At 33.7% G+C, this 19483-nt stretch overlaps 1 protein-coding gene across 5 annotated transcripts in view; it reads right to left on the reverse strand.

Moving 5' to 3' along the window:
- Positions 1–19483, reverse strand: part of AGTPBP1 (ATP/GTP binding carboxypeptidase 1) — a 170777-nt gene that overhangs the window by 105722 nt on the left and 45572 nt on the right. For 4 of the 5 annotated variants that reach the window (XR_010945100.1, XM_067744765.1, XM_067744767.1 and 1 more), the window contains exons 4-8: positions 12753–12847; positions 8313–8376; positions 7755–7901; positions 7022–7153; positions 5127–5220 (exon numbers count right to left, since the gene is read on the reverse strand). Coding sequence is in view for 4 of the 5 variants with exons in the window: in XM_067744765.1 (XP_067600866.1) it covers positions 5127–5220; positions 7022–7153; positions 7755–7901; positions 8313–8376; positions 12753–12847 (532 nt within the window). In the remaining variant the exon portion in view is untranslated. The remainder of the gene's footprint in view (positions 1–5126; positions 5221–7021; positions 7154–7754; positions 7902–8312; positions 8377–12752; positions 12848–19483) is intronic. The other variant, XM_067744768.1, reaches the window with a different exon arrangement.

Raw genomic sequence — 19483 nt, forward strand, 5'->3', positions numbered from 1 at the left:
TTTGCATAAAAATATGTACACTGTCAAATTTAAGCATTTCACTCATCACTAAGCATTTGTTGAATGCCTACTAGATACCCACAGTAGCAGGTTCTTCATGGGTATAAAATTAGAAAACAAAGTTATCTCTTTCACAGATAATTTTACAATCTAGATAATGTAATAAAATGTACATATCTATGGAAAAACTACTCAAGAAATTAAAACTGAAAACAAGATAATAAAGTTAAAAAAGCTACATACACACTAGTGGTACACATAGAGTGACCAGATGATGACTTCTAAGATGACTTAGAAGATTTAAAACGGATACTGATTTAAGATGGATATTGGTTCAAAATAAAACCTGAAACAATAATCCAGGACTAGGTACAGACTAAGTGCTCATTTATAATAAATGCTCATTACTGCTACCCTCTAGAGCAAGTTGTTAACAGTTACATTTTGGTTTATTGACACAAATAAAGCAACCATATAAACATTTATTTATGATAACATTTGTAAAATAAAAACAACAGTATATGCTCTAAAAAATATAAACTCCTGCATGTAACTTTCTCAAAACAATGTGCAGTTTTGGTAATGGCAAGTTAAAAGTAAATGAAAACTATAAAATTATAACAGAATTTTCACAGCACGGAATCATCAGTAAGAAACTTTTCATAATCTTATAATTATTCAATAAAATGCACTTAAGACTGTAAAACTATCAGAATAAGGATGACTTTTAAATTGGTCAAAATCAGAACTAAATGGATCTTCTAAGTACAATGGCAATTTTGGGGAAAAAAGACTTCATTCAGCAAGGCCTGACAAATGCCAAAAATTGTTACATATGCCTTGTATATGTGTTTTCTAGTTTAATTGTTAAAAAAAAAAATTCCTAGTCCACAGAATTGACACATTTTATGAATAAGGAAACTAAGGATTTCAGAATATAATATGCCTAGGGTCACATAAAAACTAAGTGATATGAAAAATAAATCATACAAGATTCTTGTTGAGAAAGAAAATTATGAAATCAGAAATGTCAGTCTCCTCCAAAAAGATATGTTGAAGTCCAAACCTCTAGCACCTCAGAACGTGGCCTTATCTGGAAACAGGGTCTTTGCAGATGCAATTAGTTAAAATGAAGTCATGTTGGAGTAGACTGCCCTTAATCCATCAACACAGATGCTCTTATAAAAAGAGGGAAGACTATTTAAAGACAGACACACAAGGAGAGAACACCATATGATGATAGAGGCAGAGACTGAAATGTTGCACCTACAACCAAAGAACACTAAAGATTGCCAGCAAACCACCAAAAGCTAGGAATAAGCAAGGAAGGATTCTCCCCTGCAGGTTACAAAGGAAACCCTGGTCCTGCTGACAAGTTGATTCTGAACTTCCAGCCTCCAGAGACAATAAATTTGTTATTGTAAACTACCAACTTTGTACTAGGTACTTTGTTACAACAGTCCTAGGAAGCTAATACAATTGCTTAGAGGCAATCATCTGCAATGAACTCAGAATTTTCCCATCTACAGCTAAGTCTTAATTCAAAATTTAAAAAATCTTAACAGCACTTTCAGAAACAGTCTTTCTGCCTGCTAGCAGTTGTTTACAACACATTTGAACCAAACAGAAATGCTCTGACATTTTCTAAGCCTTAAACTACATGTTTTTCTCTTGATGTTTATTCTTCAATGCTGCCAAAACTGGATATGCACCCAATTCCTTCTGCCCATCATGCTTGTTCCACAGCCCCATTAGATGAAAAGAAATTATGAAGTTTGGTGCAAAGTCGTCTTGACAGTTTTACCAAGATGTTTTTTAAAAGGTATTTTTAAAAACTTCAGTACTAAGGAATTTCTGCAATTCTATATCAGTTATAAGCCAGTATGAATTTATAATATAAAAGTTACCCAACAATTACAGAATAGTATTTATTGAAAAGTACATTTTTATATGTTGATTAGAATTTCTCAGCACCAATATTTTATACTTCCTCATATATTTTTCAGTCTTCACAAGTCCCACACAGAATAACATAACTAACATGGCTTTGAAAGCAGCCTGTGGCTTATTCATTTGGGAGCAGTGAGGGAGGAGAAACTGAAGCCCCAGGTACTCATGAAGTTATTTAAGTTGCGGGGGGAGTCAATCCTTGCAATAACCTCCAAACCTGTAGTGAAACTCAGAAAGAGTTACAATAGCTTTTAGAGTTGCTTCCTTCTAGATTAACAGTGTTTAAATCCAAAACCTAAAATTGGAAAGGAAAGGAAATTCTAAAGGAAAGCACCGCTCTTCAAACATAAATAATAACCCTCAATCTTCTTCAACTAACTAAATGCACGGCATTAAGGGGAGGAAGAATTGGTATACAAATGCTCTAGATGTTGAGATTGTTTAATTAAGGGGGAGATCCTACAATTATTCAAAATAATAAAGGAATCATGATATAGATGTCTGGTCAATGAATAGTTTATCCTTTTTAAAGTAAAAATAAAGTTTAAAGAGTTTTTCTTTTTAAAATATAGAAAAAAGAATGAAGGAATAATGTAGATAATTTACATTCCTTTCTCAGAAGTTTAGACCCACTGATTTCTACATGGTTTTGGAAATAGTCCATGTTGTATATTATACAGATACTTGTGAAATGTTCTTTTCTCATAGGAACTTTTTATATTAGGTTTGGTAACTTGGTTACAATAGAGTAATGTAGATCTTAAGTAGGAGATCATAACCAAGATCAAGATTAATTTTAAAGTACTTTAAAGATCAAGAAGAGAAAAGCCATAAAAATTTTAAAGATAAAGAATATATTTTTAATATTAACTAGGATTCATGCACATCCACATTACTACATTACTTACCTAAACTAATTACACTGCATTAATATAGCCATTGTGCTAATTACAAGAATTAACTCATTAAATCCTCATAACAACCTTATGATGTAGGCACAAATACTACCATTTTATAGACAGGAAACTGGGGCATAAAAAGTTAGGCAACTTACTTCATATCATGAGGCCAGTAAGAGCTAACATGCAAATCAAGTTCTGCCGAGCTCCAAAGCCCACTCACTACACTACATCAATTCTGGAAGTTGGTTTTACTAATTGTGAACAATCATTTTCTTTATCTTGTCACATTTCATCAGATGCTCTAAGACTGTGTGTATGATCTTTATATAAGTAAATATGCTGTCATCCCACCAAATAATATTTAATAAATAATTATATGTGCAAGTAAGCTTCCATTTTCAAGCAGGGTAAAAGCTAAACATCTGGCCTTTATTAAGTAAGGGTGAAAAGACTGAGTATGTTCTGGACATTATTCATTTGTAAAATTTAACCAAACAGTTGATGTGGACAAGTTCTTCCTTATAAAAGAATCACAGCTAATAAAAGTAGAAAGAATGAGAAAATTATTGAGAAAATAATTCCAAAAAGGTTTATTATTAAGAAAAGGTTTTTTATTGAGAAAAAGGTTCCAAAAAGTCACTATTTTGGAACCTTTTAAGAAATAATGGATCAGGCAATGCTATGAAATATTGCTAAGTTTTTAGGTGAAAGGGGATGGAACATTTCAACACAATGATTTTCAGTGGTGCAAAACAGAGACCCAGCACCACCTATGAAATATTTTGACCATTAAAAAAAAAAAAAACAAATCTAATCAAGCCTCAAGCTCCATCAGTCTACAGAAAATTTGAGGGATATACCTACAAATTAAGTGATCCCAGTATACAGTCATCTTAATCTATGTTGGGACATTCTATAAGATGCCACCCAGTTCCTTCAACAAATAAAACAGAACGGAAAAGTAGGGGGACTGTTATTGACTGCAAAAAATTACAAGACTTATCAATCAAGTAGAATGTAGAGCCCTTATTTGGATCCTGATTTGAACAAGCCAACTGTAAAAAAAAAGACATTCCTCAGACAATCCGAAAATATTAGATGATCTTAAAGAATTATTAATATTGTTGAACAAAGAAATGATACTTTGGTAACACTAAAAGAAAAAAACTATGTCTGATAGTGATCATACTAAAGAATTTACAGTATAAACGTCATGGCTGATATTTGCTTTAAAGGGCATTTGGAGACAACTGGAGAAAACTAAACACACTGGATTTTAGATTGTGTTAGGGAATTAATCATTTTGTTGAGTATGATTACAGTATTATGGTTATTTTTTAGGTCCCTATTTAGCAGAGTTACATAATGAAATATTTAGGAGAAAAGTGAGAAAATATCTGGTATTGGCTTACAGAAATTCATATATATGTGGAAAACATCTGGGATTTGCTTAAAAATACCCCAGGAAAAATAAATAAAAGTCTGGAGGGGGAATAAATGAAACAAACATGGCAGAATGTTGATAACTGTTGAATATAATAAGTAATAATTAATATAAGTGCTGTATTTGAAAAATTCCATAATAAAAATTTTTTTTAAAGAATGACCATTAATTTGGCTTAAGAAAGTACTAAATATAATGAAATAACTGAAACTGCTTTCATTTTGAGGTTGAGAGACCTACAAATGAATGTGCATATGTGTGTATATATATTTATTTATTATTTATTTATTTATGGATGTGTGTGTGTGTGTGTGTGTGTATATATATATATATACACACACACACAAATACACACATATATAACACATATTTTGAGATATATATACATATCTCAAAGTAAGAAAAAGAATAACATGATTTTGACAAAGAAGAAATGTATAAAGTTAAAATATATCCAGATAATTGTAAGACTGAAGGAAGTAGTCATTAAAAGACTGTAAAATTGGGTAGGGAATATAGTAGGCACTCAATAAATGTTTCTGAATGAATGATACTCTATAAATGGTCTTTTTTCCTATTATAGTATCTAGGAATGTTCAAAGTCTAAATTTCCATAACACTATGTTCAATGAATGTATCTAATTTTGATATATTTTTGAAGATTAAACTTTATACTAAAGAAAATCTGTATCATAATTAAATCACTATTTAAGAACTGAGAAAGGACCCTAGATACAATTTAACTCAACCTGCTCATTGTACAGATCAAGATGGTAAGGCCCAAAATAACAAAGGGTATACCTCTATTTACACTTAATACATTTACTCACTTCATAAGACTGGAATTCTTCTTACTAAATGGTCCGATGATTTTAAACATCAGTTCCACAACTCCATTTTTCCCTAAGGATACGGAATTCACAGCTGGGAAGGTGAAAAAAAAGATGTAAAGTGATTTAAAAACCTCAGTGAGTAGAAACGTATATACATGTGATACATAGCCAAAAATATATACAAATTGTTTAGTAAATGTGAACTCAAGTCCCTCGTAAAGTCCATCTTAGTCAATACTTCAAAGGAAGGGGGGTTTTTTTGCTTTATTTTTTAATGTTGCAGGGAAATTGCAGTTACATGTTGTTAAAACAAAGTGTTAGACAAAGGCGTGCCAATGGGAAGATGAGGTGGGAAAAGAAATTAAAACAAATTATGAAAGGTCCTAGAAGCTGTTAATTCTTTCAACTGCAGGGAATTACCCAAAAGGAACAACAAATCAGATCTGCATTTTAGATACAGGTCAGATCTAACAGCATTGTAGGAAAGATGGATTTGAGAGACACATTAGGAGACTGTGGTCTAGGTGAGAGGTAATGAGGACCTTAACTAAAGCGACAGCAGTAGGGAAAAACAGGTACACTTTAGACAGAACATGCAAATAATTGCCTAACCAGAAAATTGTGCCTAACATTTTCAATCCTGAACAAATATTATTTAAAAATTATAAATACACTGTTTACTGACCTCCTGGTGCTCAATTAAATAAAATGCCACCGAAAATGTAGTTCCTAAAGTTTTGTATGACAATTTTAATTTCCTCTATATCTGTTTATTACTCCATTATCGCTTCTAATTTTAGTCTGTTTTGTGTTCCTTTTTCCTTCATTCAGTGGTTTATCTGTTTTATTTTTAATCCAATTGTTTTATTTTTTAAATCAACTTTTGAAGATTTCATAACGTATTTTTTCTTTACTATTTCATTCCTCTGCTTTCCTTATGTTTATTGTTCTGTTCCTAATTTCTTTGTTTAAACAGCCAATTAATTCATTTCCTTATGTGCTTCTTAATTATTTAAGTGTTAATTATTTAAGTATTCAAAACTATTTTCCTGTGAGTACACCTTTAGCTATATTGTCAAAGTATAGATACAGATAAATAAATACACACACACACGCATCTACCACTTTGATTATCGTTATTTTGTGATGATGTTCTGCAATAATATGTACTGTACAGTCTCAATTCTAGGTGTTTTATTAATCATTCCAATCCCATAGTCAGGGAATAGAAGAAAATCCATACCTCAGGGGATTGGGACCTAATATTACATTAGTGAGAGAGGGAGAGAGAGAGAGAGAGTGTGTGTGTGTGTGTGTGTGTGTGTGTGTGTGTGTGTGTGTGTGTGTCTGTGTGTGTGTGTGTGTGTGTGTGTGTGTGTGTGTATGCCCTTTGGGAGCCACTTCATCTGAGACTCTCTCCCTGTGATTACTGTTTTCTCCAGCTTCCTCAGAGGCTCCTGTGCTATTTATTTTCGGTTCTGCTACTTCCCTATTCATTACTGAAGAGAATTAGCTCCAGGTGACTATGCCACCACATTCCTTCCTTCTCAATTTTCCTCTCATCTGTGAAAATCCAAATACGCATAGCAGTTTTTCCAGCTTCCAATGTCCTCATATTCCTCCAAATCTTCTCCACAGGCCACCTACTCATCCCCCTTACTACATGCCTTTACAAACTGGGGGAATTAATGAGAATTCTGAAGATTTTGTCATCTCACCTTCTTACCCTACCTCACTTCTGTGGTGGGGGGTTAGAATTACAAAGAGCCATATTAAATATTCTCTTTCCTTGTCCACAAATTTTAGAGACTTATGAAGTTAAAGTACAGAATTTTCATTTTGCGTTAACTTCACAACACTGAGCTAACTAAAAGCTGCTCTGAAATACTCACAGTTGGCAGAATATACTCGTAAAAGCTGAAGACAAGGCAAAACCAAGCGATGATTCTGCAAATTCTGTTTGACCAAATTCAGGGTTATATTTAGAGCTCCATTAATTCTAGCTTTTGCTCCAAATTTTTTGTCTGTTTAAGAAAAATGAACAAACACAATTTATTCATACATAACTTCTGAATAAAATGAAATGTCATAAAACAATGAAATTTCTAAAACTAATATTGTAAATTCATATTATCAACTAAAAGTTGATCTGAGATAATTAAAGCTGTAATCATTTTCTTATATGATTATGATTAAAAGCTTAACTAGACTGTAAGCTTTTTAGGCACTGAGACGTGACTATAAGATGACTATTAATGAAAAGCAAACACATTCTACCTGCATGCTCCTCAAAGCATTCCCATCCACACTCCCTCCTTCTGGCCTCAACAATATCCATGTTATGTGTATCTTTTGTAACATATATATGCAGGGACACACACACCAAGACACACTTCTGACTTTAACGCATTTTGCTTCCTTTTTCCACCATATGCAATAGAATTAATCAGGAATTTAGGATCCTAAATTCTTGCAGGTCACTAGTTGACTGTAAAAAGCATTCCATGACTCAGACCAAGACAAAGCAGTAGCATTTTAGATTGTAAAATTTACCAGTTTCAAGGCACACAGAATTGATGTAACAAAAACAGTTCCACCTGAGAGTCATACAAACAAAACCCTTACCTTTCGGTCCAATTTTTGCAAGAATGGAATGAATCTGCACCATTAACTCCTCATTCAGAGGAGATTCTTTGTTGGCGTTCATAAGTATCTGTAATAATATTTGTGAACCACCTTTGGAGACTAAGAAACTCGCTCTTCGACCTCCACCTAAGAAGTTTTTTGAAAGAAATATGTTGAAATCGCAAATTCTTCTATAACATATTAGATATCACAACCTGTTAGCTTTAAAGAAGTATTAAAAGTGATGACTTCAGAAAGCAAACAAATAGCATCAAAATAAAATTTTATTTTATTTATGTTAGTTTAAAAAATAGCGCAGACAGTAAATAAAAGTGATGCAAAACTCTACATTCAAGGCTCTAAAACACATGGGGTTGAGGGACACCAGAAGATACCAAAAACAAAGCAAGAATAAGAGTATGACATTTTCGCTTCCAAATTCCAATACTCAGAATAGCCTCTGTATGAGTATCAGAAAATTCCAAAAAAAAGTACACATGATGCATTTCTGATCATTGTTTACAAACAGAAATTACACCAAAGGAAACAAAAACTTACCAGCTGACACCAGCTCAACAAGAATGCTTAAGATATTAAGTGTAGTTTGAAGATCTTTCGTTTTCTGAAATAAATAGTTTATTTGCTTTATTAAAACATTGTAAATTTGTGATTCCCAAACTTTTTCTGTCTGTCGGGAACCACCTATATTTTACAGATGACCTTTTTGGTTTCTCTAAGAATAAACGTATTCAGGTTTTCACTATTCTCACACATCACTTCAGTCTCTTATTGTCCTTAAAATTTTTTGGAAATCATCTGAGCTATTATTTTCTTATTATCAACAGGAATTAATTTGTCATTTGAACTCGTCAACTTCTACCAAATAGACAATACAAATAAATGTATTAAAATATAAAAGGCACTACAATGTAAATATGGTGACTATCCAGTGAGCTCCCCTCTCAAAAAGTAACTGCATTATCAATTTCTTGTGCATCCAGCAAGATACTGTACACACATAAAAGTAATCCATGTAAATACACATGTATACATAGATTTATTTCTCCAAATGGTATTACTGCTCTATAGATAACTATTTTTATACTGATATTTTTACATGTCAATAAATAGTTTCTTCACCCTTTTTTAAGGGCCACATGATATATTCCACTGCATGGCAATACCATTGTTTATGCAACCAGTCACCTATCAATGGGATATTTAAATTTTTTAAATCTTCTGCTATTAAAAATTGCAACCAAAACTAAGTACGTACACTTACAGGGAAGCAAGTACAACTGTACATGGGATAAATTCCTAGAATTTCTGGGTCAATGATATGGGCATTTATTTTGATAGTAGATATTACTAACTTGCTCTTCACTGAGCAATTTACACTCCAACCCACAATGCAGAAAAGTAACTATTTCCCAAAGTCTGAACAACCAATCTAATAAGAGAAAATGTTTAAATACTGTACTTTGGTTATATTTCTCTTACTAAAAGCAATGCTTGGATGAAGAAAACCACATAGACAGCAGAACTGTGGCCTATTCAAGGAACTGCCTCATCCCCAGAGTAGAAGGATTTTACAGTGCTTATTTAGAGGAATTTCGGAATTGCAATGTATCAGTGACTGGAATGGGACTCTTGTTCTTCCCCTTCCCAAAAGGGAATAAGTGTTGTCTACTTCACCATTTAAGGGCAGAGACTAATGGAACCAGAAAGTCAAATCCAGACCAGAAAAAGGACCACACATTAACCAGAGACCCTTGTCTTAGCACTGTGGGTGTTAACTGGACCACTGGCTTACTGGGGACGGAGTTGGAAGAATGAGAGACAAACATTTGTTAAAGAAAAGAATGGACTGCGGCAGGAGCAGTATTGCTAAGTGTTCATCTTCTTCCTGGGTACACAGCCAAACCACATTTTCTAGCTCTTTTGCAATTACATTTGGGCCATATGACTGAGTTCAGGCCACTGGAATCTGAATGGAAGTTGCACTTCTATCTCATTTACCAGGGAAGTGGGATAATTATTTTTTTAAATACAGTTTTTTATTTTTAATTTTTAAAAAAATTTATACAATTTTAAAAGGTTACTTTCCATTTAGTTATTACAAAATATTGGCTGTATTCCCCATGTTGTACAATACACCCTTGTACAAAACTATCTTGCACCCTATAGTTTTTTTGGGGGGGAGGGGATATAGTTGTTTTACAATGTTGTGTTAGTTTCTACCGTACAGTGGAGTTCCCTGTGCTATACAGAAGGTTCTCATTAGTTATCTATTTTATACATATTAGTGTATATATGTCAATCCCAATCTCCCAATTCATCCCACCACCCCTTTCCCCCCTTGGTGTCCATACGTTTGTTCTCTACGTCTGTGTCTCTATTTCTGCCTTGCAAACAGGTTCATCTGTACCATTTTTCTAGATTCCACATACATGCGTTAACATATATTTGTTTTTCTCTTTCTGACTTACTTCACTCTGAATGACAGTCTCTAGGTCCATCCACGTCTCTACAAATGACCCAATTTCGTTCCTATTTATGGCTGAGTAATATTCCATTGTGTATATATACCACATCTTCTTTATCCATTCGTCTGTTGATGGGCATTTAGGTTGCTTCCATGACCTGGCTATTGTAAATAGTGCTGCAATGAGCATTGGGGTGCATGTGTCTTTTTGAGTTATGGTTTTCTCTGGGTATATGCCCAGTAGTGGGATTGCTGGGTCACATGGTAGTTCTATTTTTAGTTTTTTAAGGAACCTCCATACTGTTCGCCATAGTGGCTATATCAATTTACATTCCCACCAACAGTGCAAGAGGGTTCCCTTTTCTCCTCACCCTGTCCAGCATTTATTGTTTGTAGATTTTTTGATGATGGCCATTCTGACCAATGTGAGGTGATACCTCGTTGTGATTTTGATTTGCATTACTCTAATAATTCGTGATGACTAACAGACATATAGGAGAAACTGACAATAATACATAATAGTAGAAGACTTTAACACCCCACTTACATCACTGGACAGCTTATCAGACACAAAATCAAAAAGGCAACAGTAGTCTTAAATGACACCAGAGGCCAGTTGGACTTAATAGGTATCTATAGGACATTACATCCCAAAACAGCAGAATACATAATCTTTTCAAGTGCACATGGAACCTTCTCCAGGATAGATCACATGCCAGGCCACAAAACAAGTCTCAACAAATTAAAAGGCACATGAAAAGATGTACAATGAGGATAATTATTATAGAAGTGCAAATCAAAACAACAATGAGCTATCACCTCACACCTGTCAGAATGGCTACCATCAAAAAGAACACAAAAAACAAATGTTGGCGAGGATGTGGAGGAAAAAACCCATGCACACTGTTGGTGGGAATGTATATTGGTGCAGGCACTGTGGAAAAGAGTGTGGAGGTTTCTCAAAACTAAAAATAGAACTACAGAATGACCCAGCAATTCCCATCCTGAGTATATATCCAGAAAAAAACAAAAACACTAATTTGAAAAGATATATGCACCCCGATGTTCATAGCAGTACTGTTTACAGTAACCAAGATATGGAAGCAACCCAAGTATCCATAAACAGATGAATGGATAAAGAAGATGTGGTATATATATATATATATATATATATATATATATATATATACACACACACAATAGAGTATTACTCAGCCATAATAATGAAATTCTGCCATTTGCAGTAATGTGGATGGACCTAGAGAATTTTATGCTTAGTGAAACAAGTCAGACAGAGAAAGACAAATATTGTATGCTATCACTTATATGAGAACTCTAAAAAATAATACAAATGAATGTATAAAGCAAAATTGGAACATTCTCACAGATACAGAAAACAAACTAGTGGTTACCAGTGGGGAGAGAAAATGGTGGAGGGGCACATTAGGGGTACAGAACTGAGTTAAAAAATACTAAGTATAAAACAAATAGGCAACAAGAATATATTGTATAGCACAGGGAATTTATAGCCATTATCTTGTAATAACGTTTAATGGAGTATGAACTGTAAAAACACTGAATCACTATGCCGTACGCCTGAAACTATAAAAAATATAATACTGTAAATCAATACTATACTTCAATTAAAGGAAAAAAAAAAGAGAATTCCCTGGCAGTCCAGTGGTTAGGACTTCACACTTTCACTGCTGAGGGCACAGGTTCCATCCCTGGTCAGGGAACTAAGATCCCACAAGCCATGCAGCACAGTCAAAAAAAAAAACACACACACACATGAACTCACTCCCTGATCATTTTTTTTCCAGTTCTACTAAGATATAATCTGACATATAACATTGTTTAAGTCTAAGGTATACAATGTACTCACTCACTCCTTATTTTTAACATTGCACTGAATAAAATATAAAATCTTGATTCTGTCTTGCTGATCCACCCCGAACTGTTATACTAGCATTGAAACTTAATTAATATCAATATAATATAGTTATTCAACCAATGTATGAAGTGAACTTAATCATAAATGAATAACTAACAGTATAAATGAGAATTTCCAATTTCAATCTTTTTTTTTTTTTTTTTTGGCCATGCCACACATTATGCAGGATCTTAGTTACCTGATGACCAGGAATCAAACTCATGCCCCCTGCAGTGGAAGCACAGAGTCTTAACCACTGGACTGCCAGGGAAGTCCCTCAATCATTTATTTTAAGCTAAAGATTTATTTCCAACTAATGCTTTATTTTCTATTACCAATTAGAATGGCATATTAAGATTTAAAATATGGTTATCATTATAATCCTAGGGAAATACACTTAGAGGTTTATCTAATATATGTTAGAATGTTTATATCCCCATTCCAAATAATTTAAAAAAGAAAACAAACTTCCATTCATTGGCTCTACCTCTAGGATAAAAATTCTGTACTTTGTAATTTTTTTTCTCTCAGTATTGGTTGCTATTAACAGCTACATAATTAAAGCATGTCAGTGACTTACCTCTAATGTTGACAGCAGAACTTCCATTCCTGTAGAACCTTTGGCTGTCATTTCTCTCCTTGTTTTTTCTGAAAAGTAGGAAAAAAAGTTTTCTTCTAAAACATGAAAGAAAAAAAATTACATATAGTTTTATCACACAGTTAACATTTACTAATATTAGATATTATATTAGTTACAATTATATTATATTAGATAATATTCCCCGTGGTATACAACATATCCTTATGGCCTATCTTACATCAAATACTTTGTACCTCTCACTCCTCACCACTATATTTTCCCTCCCTCCCTCCCTACTGGTGACACTAGTTTGTTCTCTGTATCTGTGAATTTGCTTCTTTGTTGTATTCACTAGTTTGTTATATATTTTAGATTCCACAGTTAAGTGATATCATACAGTATTTTTCTTTGTCTGACTTATTTCACTTAGTATAATGTCCACCAAGTCCATCCATGTTGCTGCAAATTTGTTCTTTTTTATGGCTGAGTAGTATTCCATTGTGTGTGTCCGTGTGTTTGTGTGTGTATATCACATCTTCTTCATCCATTCATCTGTTGATGGACACTTAAGTTGCTTCCATATCTTGGCAATTGTAAATAATGCTGATATGAACACTGGGGTGCATATATTTTTCAAATTAGTGTTTTTGTGGCTTTTTGGATATATACCCAGGAGTGGAATTGCTGGGTCATATGGTAGTTCTATTTTTAGTTTTTTGAGAAAGCTCCATACTGTTTTCCACAGTGGTTGCACCAATTTACATTCCCAACGACAGTGTACAAGGGTTTTTTCTCCACATCCTCACCAACATTTGTTATTTGTGTTCTATTTGATAATAGCCATTTTGACAGGTGTGCGGTGATAGCTCATTGTGGTTTTGAGCTACATTTCACTGATGATTAGCAATAGTGAGCATCTTTTCATATGCCTGTTGGCCACCTCCATTTTCTCTTTGGAAAAATGTCTGTTCAGTTCTTCTTTCCATTTTTTAATTAGGCTATCTGTTTTTTTTTTTTTTTGATGTGAAGTTGTATTAGCTGTTTATATATATTAGATATTAATCCCTTATCAGTCGAATCATTTGCAAATATTTTCTCCCATTCAGTAGAAATGGAAACTAGATGATCCTTTTCATCACAATAAATAGAAAAAAAAGGTTGTCTTTTTGTTTTGTCAATGGTGTCTTTTGCTTTTAAATTGAATTAGGTCCCATTTATTTATTTATTTTTGCTTTTATTTACTTTAGGACATGAATCCAAAAAATTATTGCTGCAATTTATGTCAGTGTTCTGCCTATGTTTTCCTCTAGGAGTTTTATAGTATCCAATCTTACATTTAGATCTTTAATCCAATTTGAATTGATTTTTGTATATGGCATTAAAGAATGTTTTAATTTCATTCTTTCACATGCAGCTGTCCAGTTTACCCAGCACCACTTACTGAAGAGGCTGTCTTTTCTCCATCGTATATTTTTGCCTCCTTTGTCATAGATTAAGTACCTGGGTTTATTTCTGGGCTCTCTATCTTGTTCCATTGATCTATGTGTCTGTTTTTTGTGCCAATACCACAGTCTTTTGATTACTGTTGCTTTGTAGTATAGTCTGAAATCTGGGCGTGTGATTCCTCCAGCTCTGATCTTCTTTCTCAAGATTGTTTTGGCAATTTGGGGTCTTTTGTGTTTCCATACAAATTTTGAAATTATTTGTTTTAGTTCTGTGAAACATGCCATTGGTATTTTGATAGGGATTGCACTGAATCTGTACATTGCCTTGGGTAGTATGGTTATTGTAACAATACTGATTCATCCAATCCATGAACATGGTATATCTTTCCATCTATTTTTGTCATCTTCAATTTCTTTCATCAGTGTCTTATAGTTTTCAGAGTACAGGTCTTTTGCCTTCTTAGGTAGGTTTATTCCCAGGTGTTTTACTCTTTTTGATGTGATGATAAATGGGATGGTTTCCATAATTTCTGTTTCTGATATTCTGTTGTTAGTGTACGGAAATTCAGCAGATTTCTGTATATTAATTTTGTATCCTGCAACTTTACCAAATTCATTGAGGAACTCTAGTAGTTTCTGGTAGCATCTTTAGGGTTTTCTATGTATAGTATCATGTCATCTGCAAACAGTGACTATTTTACTTCTTCCTTTCCAATATAGATTCCTTTTATTTCTTTTTCTTCTCTGATTGCTGTGGCTAGGACTTCCAAAACTATGTTGAGTAAAAGTGGTGAGAGTAGGAATCCGTGTCTTGTTCCTGATTTTAGAGAAAATACTTTCAGGTTTTCATCACTGAGTATGATGTTAACTGTGGGCTTATCACATATGGCCTTTATTATGTTGAGGTATGCTCCCTCTACGCTCACTTTCTGGAGAGTTTTTACCATAAGTAGATGTTGAAGTTGTCAAAAGCTTTTCTGCATCTATTGAGATGATTATATGGCTTTTATTCTTCAATTTGTTAATGTGGCCCTGTTTCATTTGTGGATATTGAAGCATCCTTGCATCCCTGAGATAAATCCTACTTGATTATGGTATATGATCCTCTTAATGTATTGTTGGATTCAATTTGCTAATATTTTGGTGAGGATTTTTGCATCTATGTTCATCAGTGAGATGGGCCTGTAATTTTCTTTTTTTGTGATATCTTTGTCTGGTTTTGCTATCAGGGTAATGCTGACCTTGTAGAATGAGTTCAGAAGCATGCCTTCCTCTGCAATTTTTTGGAGTAGTTTCACAAAGATAGGTATTAACTCTTCTCTAAATATTTGGCAGAATTCACCTGTGAAGCCATCTGGTCCAGGACCTTGGTTTGTTGGGAGTGTTTTAATTACTGATTCAGTTTCATCACTGATAATTGGTCTGTTCAAATTTTCTGTTTCTTCCTGGTTCAATCTTGGGAGACTGTACATTTCTAAGAATTTACCCATTTTCCCTAGGTTGTCCATTTTATTGGCATATAGTTGTTCACAGTAGTATCTTATGAGTTTTTGCATTTCTGTGGTTTCAGTTGTAATTTCTTTTTCATTTCTGATTTTATCAATTTGAGCATTCTCTTTTTTTTTTGATGTATCTGGTTATAGGCTTATCAATTTTGTTTATCTTTTTATCTTTTCAAAGAACCAGCTCTTATTTTCACTCATTCTTTCTAATTTTTTTAAGTCATTTTATTTATTTCTGCTCTGATCTTTATGATTTCTTACCTTCTACTAACTTTGGGTTTTGTTTGTTCTTTCTTTTTCTAGTTTGTTTAGGTGTAAGGTTAGGTTATTTGAGATTTTTGTTTCCTGGGCTAAGCTTGTATCACTATAAACTTCCCTCTGAGAACTGCTTTTACTGCATCCTATAGATTTCAGACCATTATTTTCATTTCATTTGTCTCCAGGTATTTTATGATTTCCTCTTTGATTTCTTTAGTGATCCATTTATTGTTTAGTAACGTACTGTTTAACCTCCACATATTTGTGGTTTTCGCAGATTTTTTTCCCTTGTAGTTGATTTCTAGACTCATAACATTGTGGTTATAAAAGATACTTGATATGACTTCAATTTTCTTAAATTTACCTAGGCTTATTTTGTGGTCTAGCATGTGAACTATCTTGGAGAATGTTCCATGTGCACTTGAAAAGAATGTGTATTTTGCTGCTTTCAGATGGAATGTTCTATATATATCTATCAAGTCCATTTGGTTAAATGTGTCATTTAAGGCCAGTGGTTCCATATTGATTTTCTGTCTGGACGATATGTCCCTTGATGTAAGTGGAGTGTTAAGCCCCCTACTATTATTGTGTTACTGTCCATTTCTCCCTTTATGCCTGTTAATACTTGCTGTATGTATTTAGGTGCTCCTATATTGGGTGTAAATTTATTTACAATTGAATTGATCCCTTGATCATCATGTTAAGTCCTTCTTTGTCTCTTGTAATGGCCTTTAAAGTCTGATACAAATATTGCTACTCTGGCTTTCTTTTGATTTCCATTTGCATGGAATACTTTTTTCTGCAGAGGAAATGTTTAAAGCTAGCAGAGGTCGATTCATGAGGCTCAATGAAAGAAGCCATCTCTATAACATAAAAGTGCAAAGTAAAGGAGCAAGTGCTGATGTAGAAGCTGCAGTGAGTTGGTTACACGAAACAGCAGATTTTCAATGTAGACAAAATAGCCTTATATCGGAAGAGATGCCATCCAGGACTTTCATACCTAGGGAGAAGTCAATATCTGGCTTCAAAGCTTCTGTCATTAGGGACTAATGCATCTCGTGACTTGAAGTTGAAGCCAATGCTCATTTACAATTCCAAAAATTCTAGGGCCCTTAAGAATTATGCTTAATCTACTCTGCCTGTATTGTATCAATGGAACAATGAAGCCTGGATGACAGCGCATCTGTCGGCCAACATGGTTTGATGAATATTTTAAAGCCCACTGTTGGGACCTACTGCTCAGAAAAAAAAAAGATTTCTTTCAAAATGGGACTGTTCACTAACAATGCACCTTGTCACTCTGATGAAGATATACAAGATTAGTGTTGTTCTCATGCCTGCTAACACAACATCCACTCTGCAATCCATGGATCAAGGAGTAATTTTGCCTTTCAAGTCTTCTTATTTAAGAAATACATTTCATAAGGCTATAGTTGTCATAGGTAGAGATTCCTCTGATGGATCTGAGCAAAGTCAGTTAAAAACTTGTAAAGAATTCACCATTCTAGATGCCATTAAGAACATCTGTGATTCATGGGAAGAGGTTAAAACATCAACATAAACAGAAGTTTCAAAGAAGTTGATTCCAACCCTCATGGATGACTTTGAGGGATTCAAGACTTCAGAGGAGGAAATAACTGCAGATGTGGTGGAAACAGCAAGAGAACTAGAATTAGAAGTGGATCCTGATGATATGACTGAATTCCTGTAATCTCATGATAAAATACTAACAGATGAGGAGCTGCTTCTTATGGATAAGCAAAGGAAGTGGTCTTGAGATGGAATCTACTCCTTGTGAAGATTGCTGAAGTGACAACAAAGGATTTAGAACACTACAAAAACTCAGTTGATAAAGCAGCAGTAGGGTTTGAGAGGATTCATTCCAGTTTTAAAAGAAGTTCTACTGTGGGTAAAATGCTATCAAACAGCACCACATGTTATAGAGAAATCATTCGTGAAAGAGTATGTGTGGCAAACTTCACTGTCTTATTTTAAGAAATTGCTACAGCCACCCCAGCCTTCAACAAACACCACCTCAATCAGTTAGCCGCCTTAAATATTGAGGCAAGGCACTCCAACAGCAAAAAGATTATGACTCACTGAGGGCTTACATTTTAAGCAATAAAGTATTTTTTAATTAAGGTATGTACATTTTTTTTAGACATATGCTATTGCACATTTAATAGATTACAGTACAGTGTAAACGTAACTTTAATATGCACTGGGAAACCAAAAACTTCATGTGACTCACCCTATTGCAATATTTGCTTTAGTGCAGTAGTCTGAAATCGAACCTACAATATCTCTGAGGTATGTCTGTAGTTCCACATATGAACCACAGCATATATCATAAATAATTTATTATTGATAATAGTTGTATAATGTAGTTATAATGTCCCAGAGTTTGGCTACATCAAAATTAATTCAACCATTCTCCATAGTTGGATATTTAAGGTTGTTTCTTGGTCTTTGACTTTACAAACAGTGAAATAAACACCCCCAAATATTCTTTTATATAATAAGATTTTTATTTCACTCAGATTTCTGAGAGTGAAAGTGTTAAGTAAAATAGCAGGTGCACTTTAAATTTTAATAAACATTGCCAGATTCTTTCCTCCAAAGTTTATAATAATTATTGCACCACCTACAGTGTATAAGAATATCCTATTTTCCATGCCTTCAATGGCACTGGATATTGTCATTCTCTAATTTCTGCCAATCTAAGTAGTGAGAAATATCTTAGTTGTTTTCATTAGTAATTCCTGACTTTTAAGAAAGTAAAGAAGCTTTTCATACTGGTTATTTGCATTTCTTCTTCTTTGAGCTGTAAATTCCTAAACTTTCTCTCTCAAATGGATAGACAACTGGATTATGCTATAAATAATGATGGGACAATCTTTCACTAGTAATTTACACTGTGTTAACTATAAACAGAGTCATTGTATTATACAACCCCAGGGGGCAGTATTCAGGGGCTGGCTCTCCCATTTGTGGGTGGCAGGGTGAGGAAAAGGACAATCTCTGGTAGTGGTATGACTAGGGGCATTTTCAGTAGTGATGTTGGAGTCGGGACTTCTAGACTATGATGGGAAGAGTCTACAGTGGTGAGAGCAATTATACGCAAGTAGTATCTATAGGTTTGGAGAATTTGTTTTTGTTGGGGTGTTTTGTTTTGTTTTAAGGAGTTATTTCATATGCTAATACAGTGAATATACTCGGTACACCTATCTATCTTTGCACTAATACAGTGACCATCCTTATACATTTACCTTAGTTGATAAGCACAATATTTCAATGACCTACACCTCCAGAATAATGAAATAATAAAAAACTAAATAAATTAAAATAATTGTGAGTTGTCTGGATCTTAATTTTAACAGAATGCCTTCAATGTATCACTGTTAAATATAAAGGTAGCTACTGGTTTACCCTTATTTAGAAAAAGAAAAATCAAGGTTTTTTTTTAATCAAGCACAGATTTTGGAATCTTAAATTTCTTTTTTAGCTCCTATTGAGGTAATCACAT

The sequence above is a fragment of the Pseudorca crassidens genome, chromosome 7, assembly GCF_039906515.1.
Source record: "Pseudorca crassidens isolate mPseCra1 chromosome 7, mPseCra1.hap1, whole genome shotgun sequence".
Taxonomy (NCBI): Eukaryota; Metazoa; Chordata; class Mammalia; order Artiodactyla; family Delphinidae; genus Pseudorca; species Pseudorca crassidens.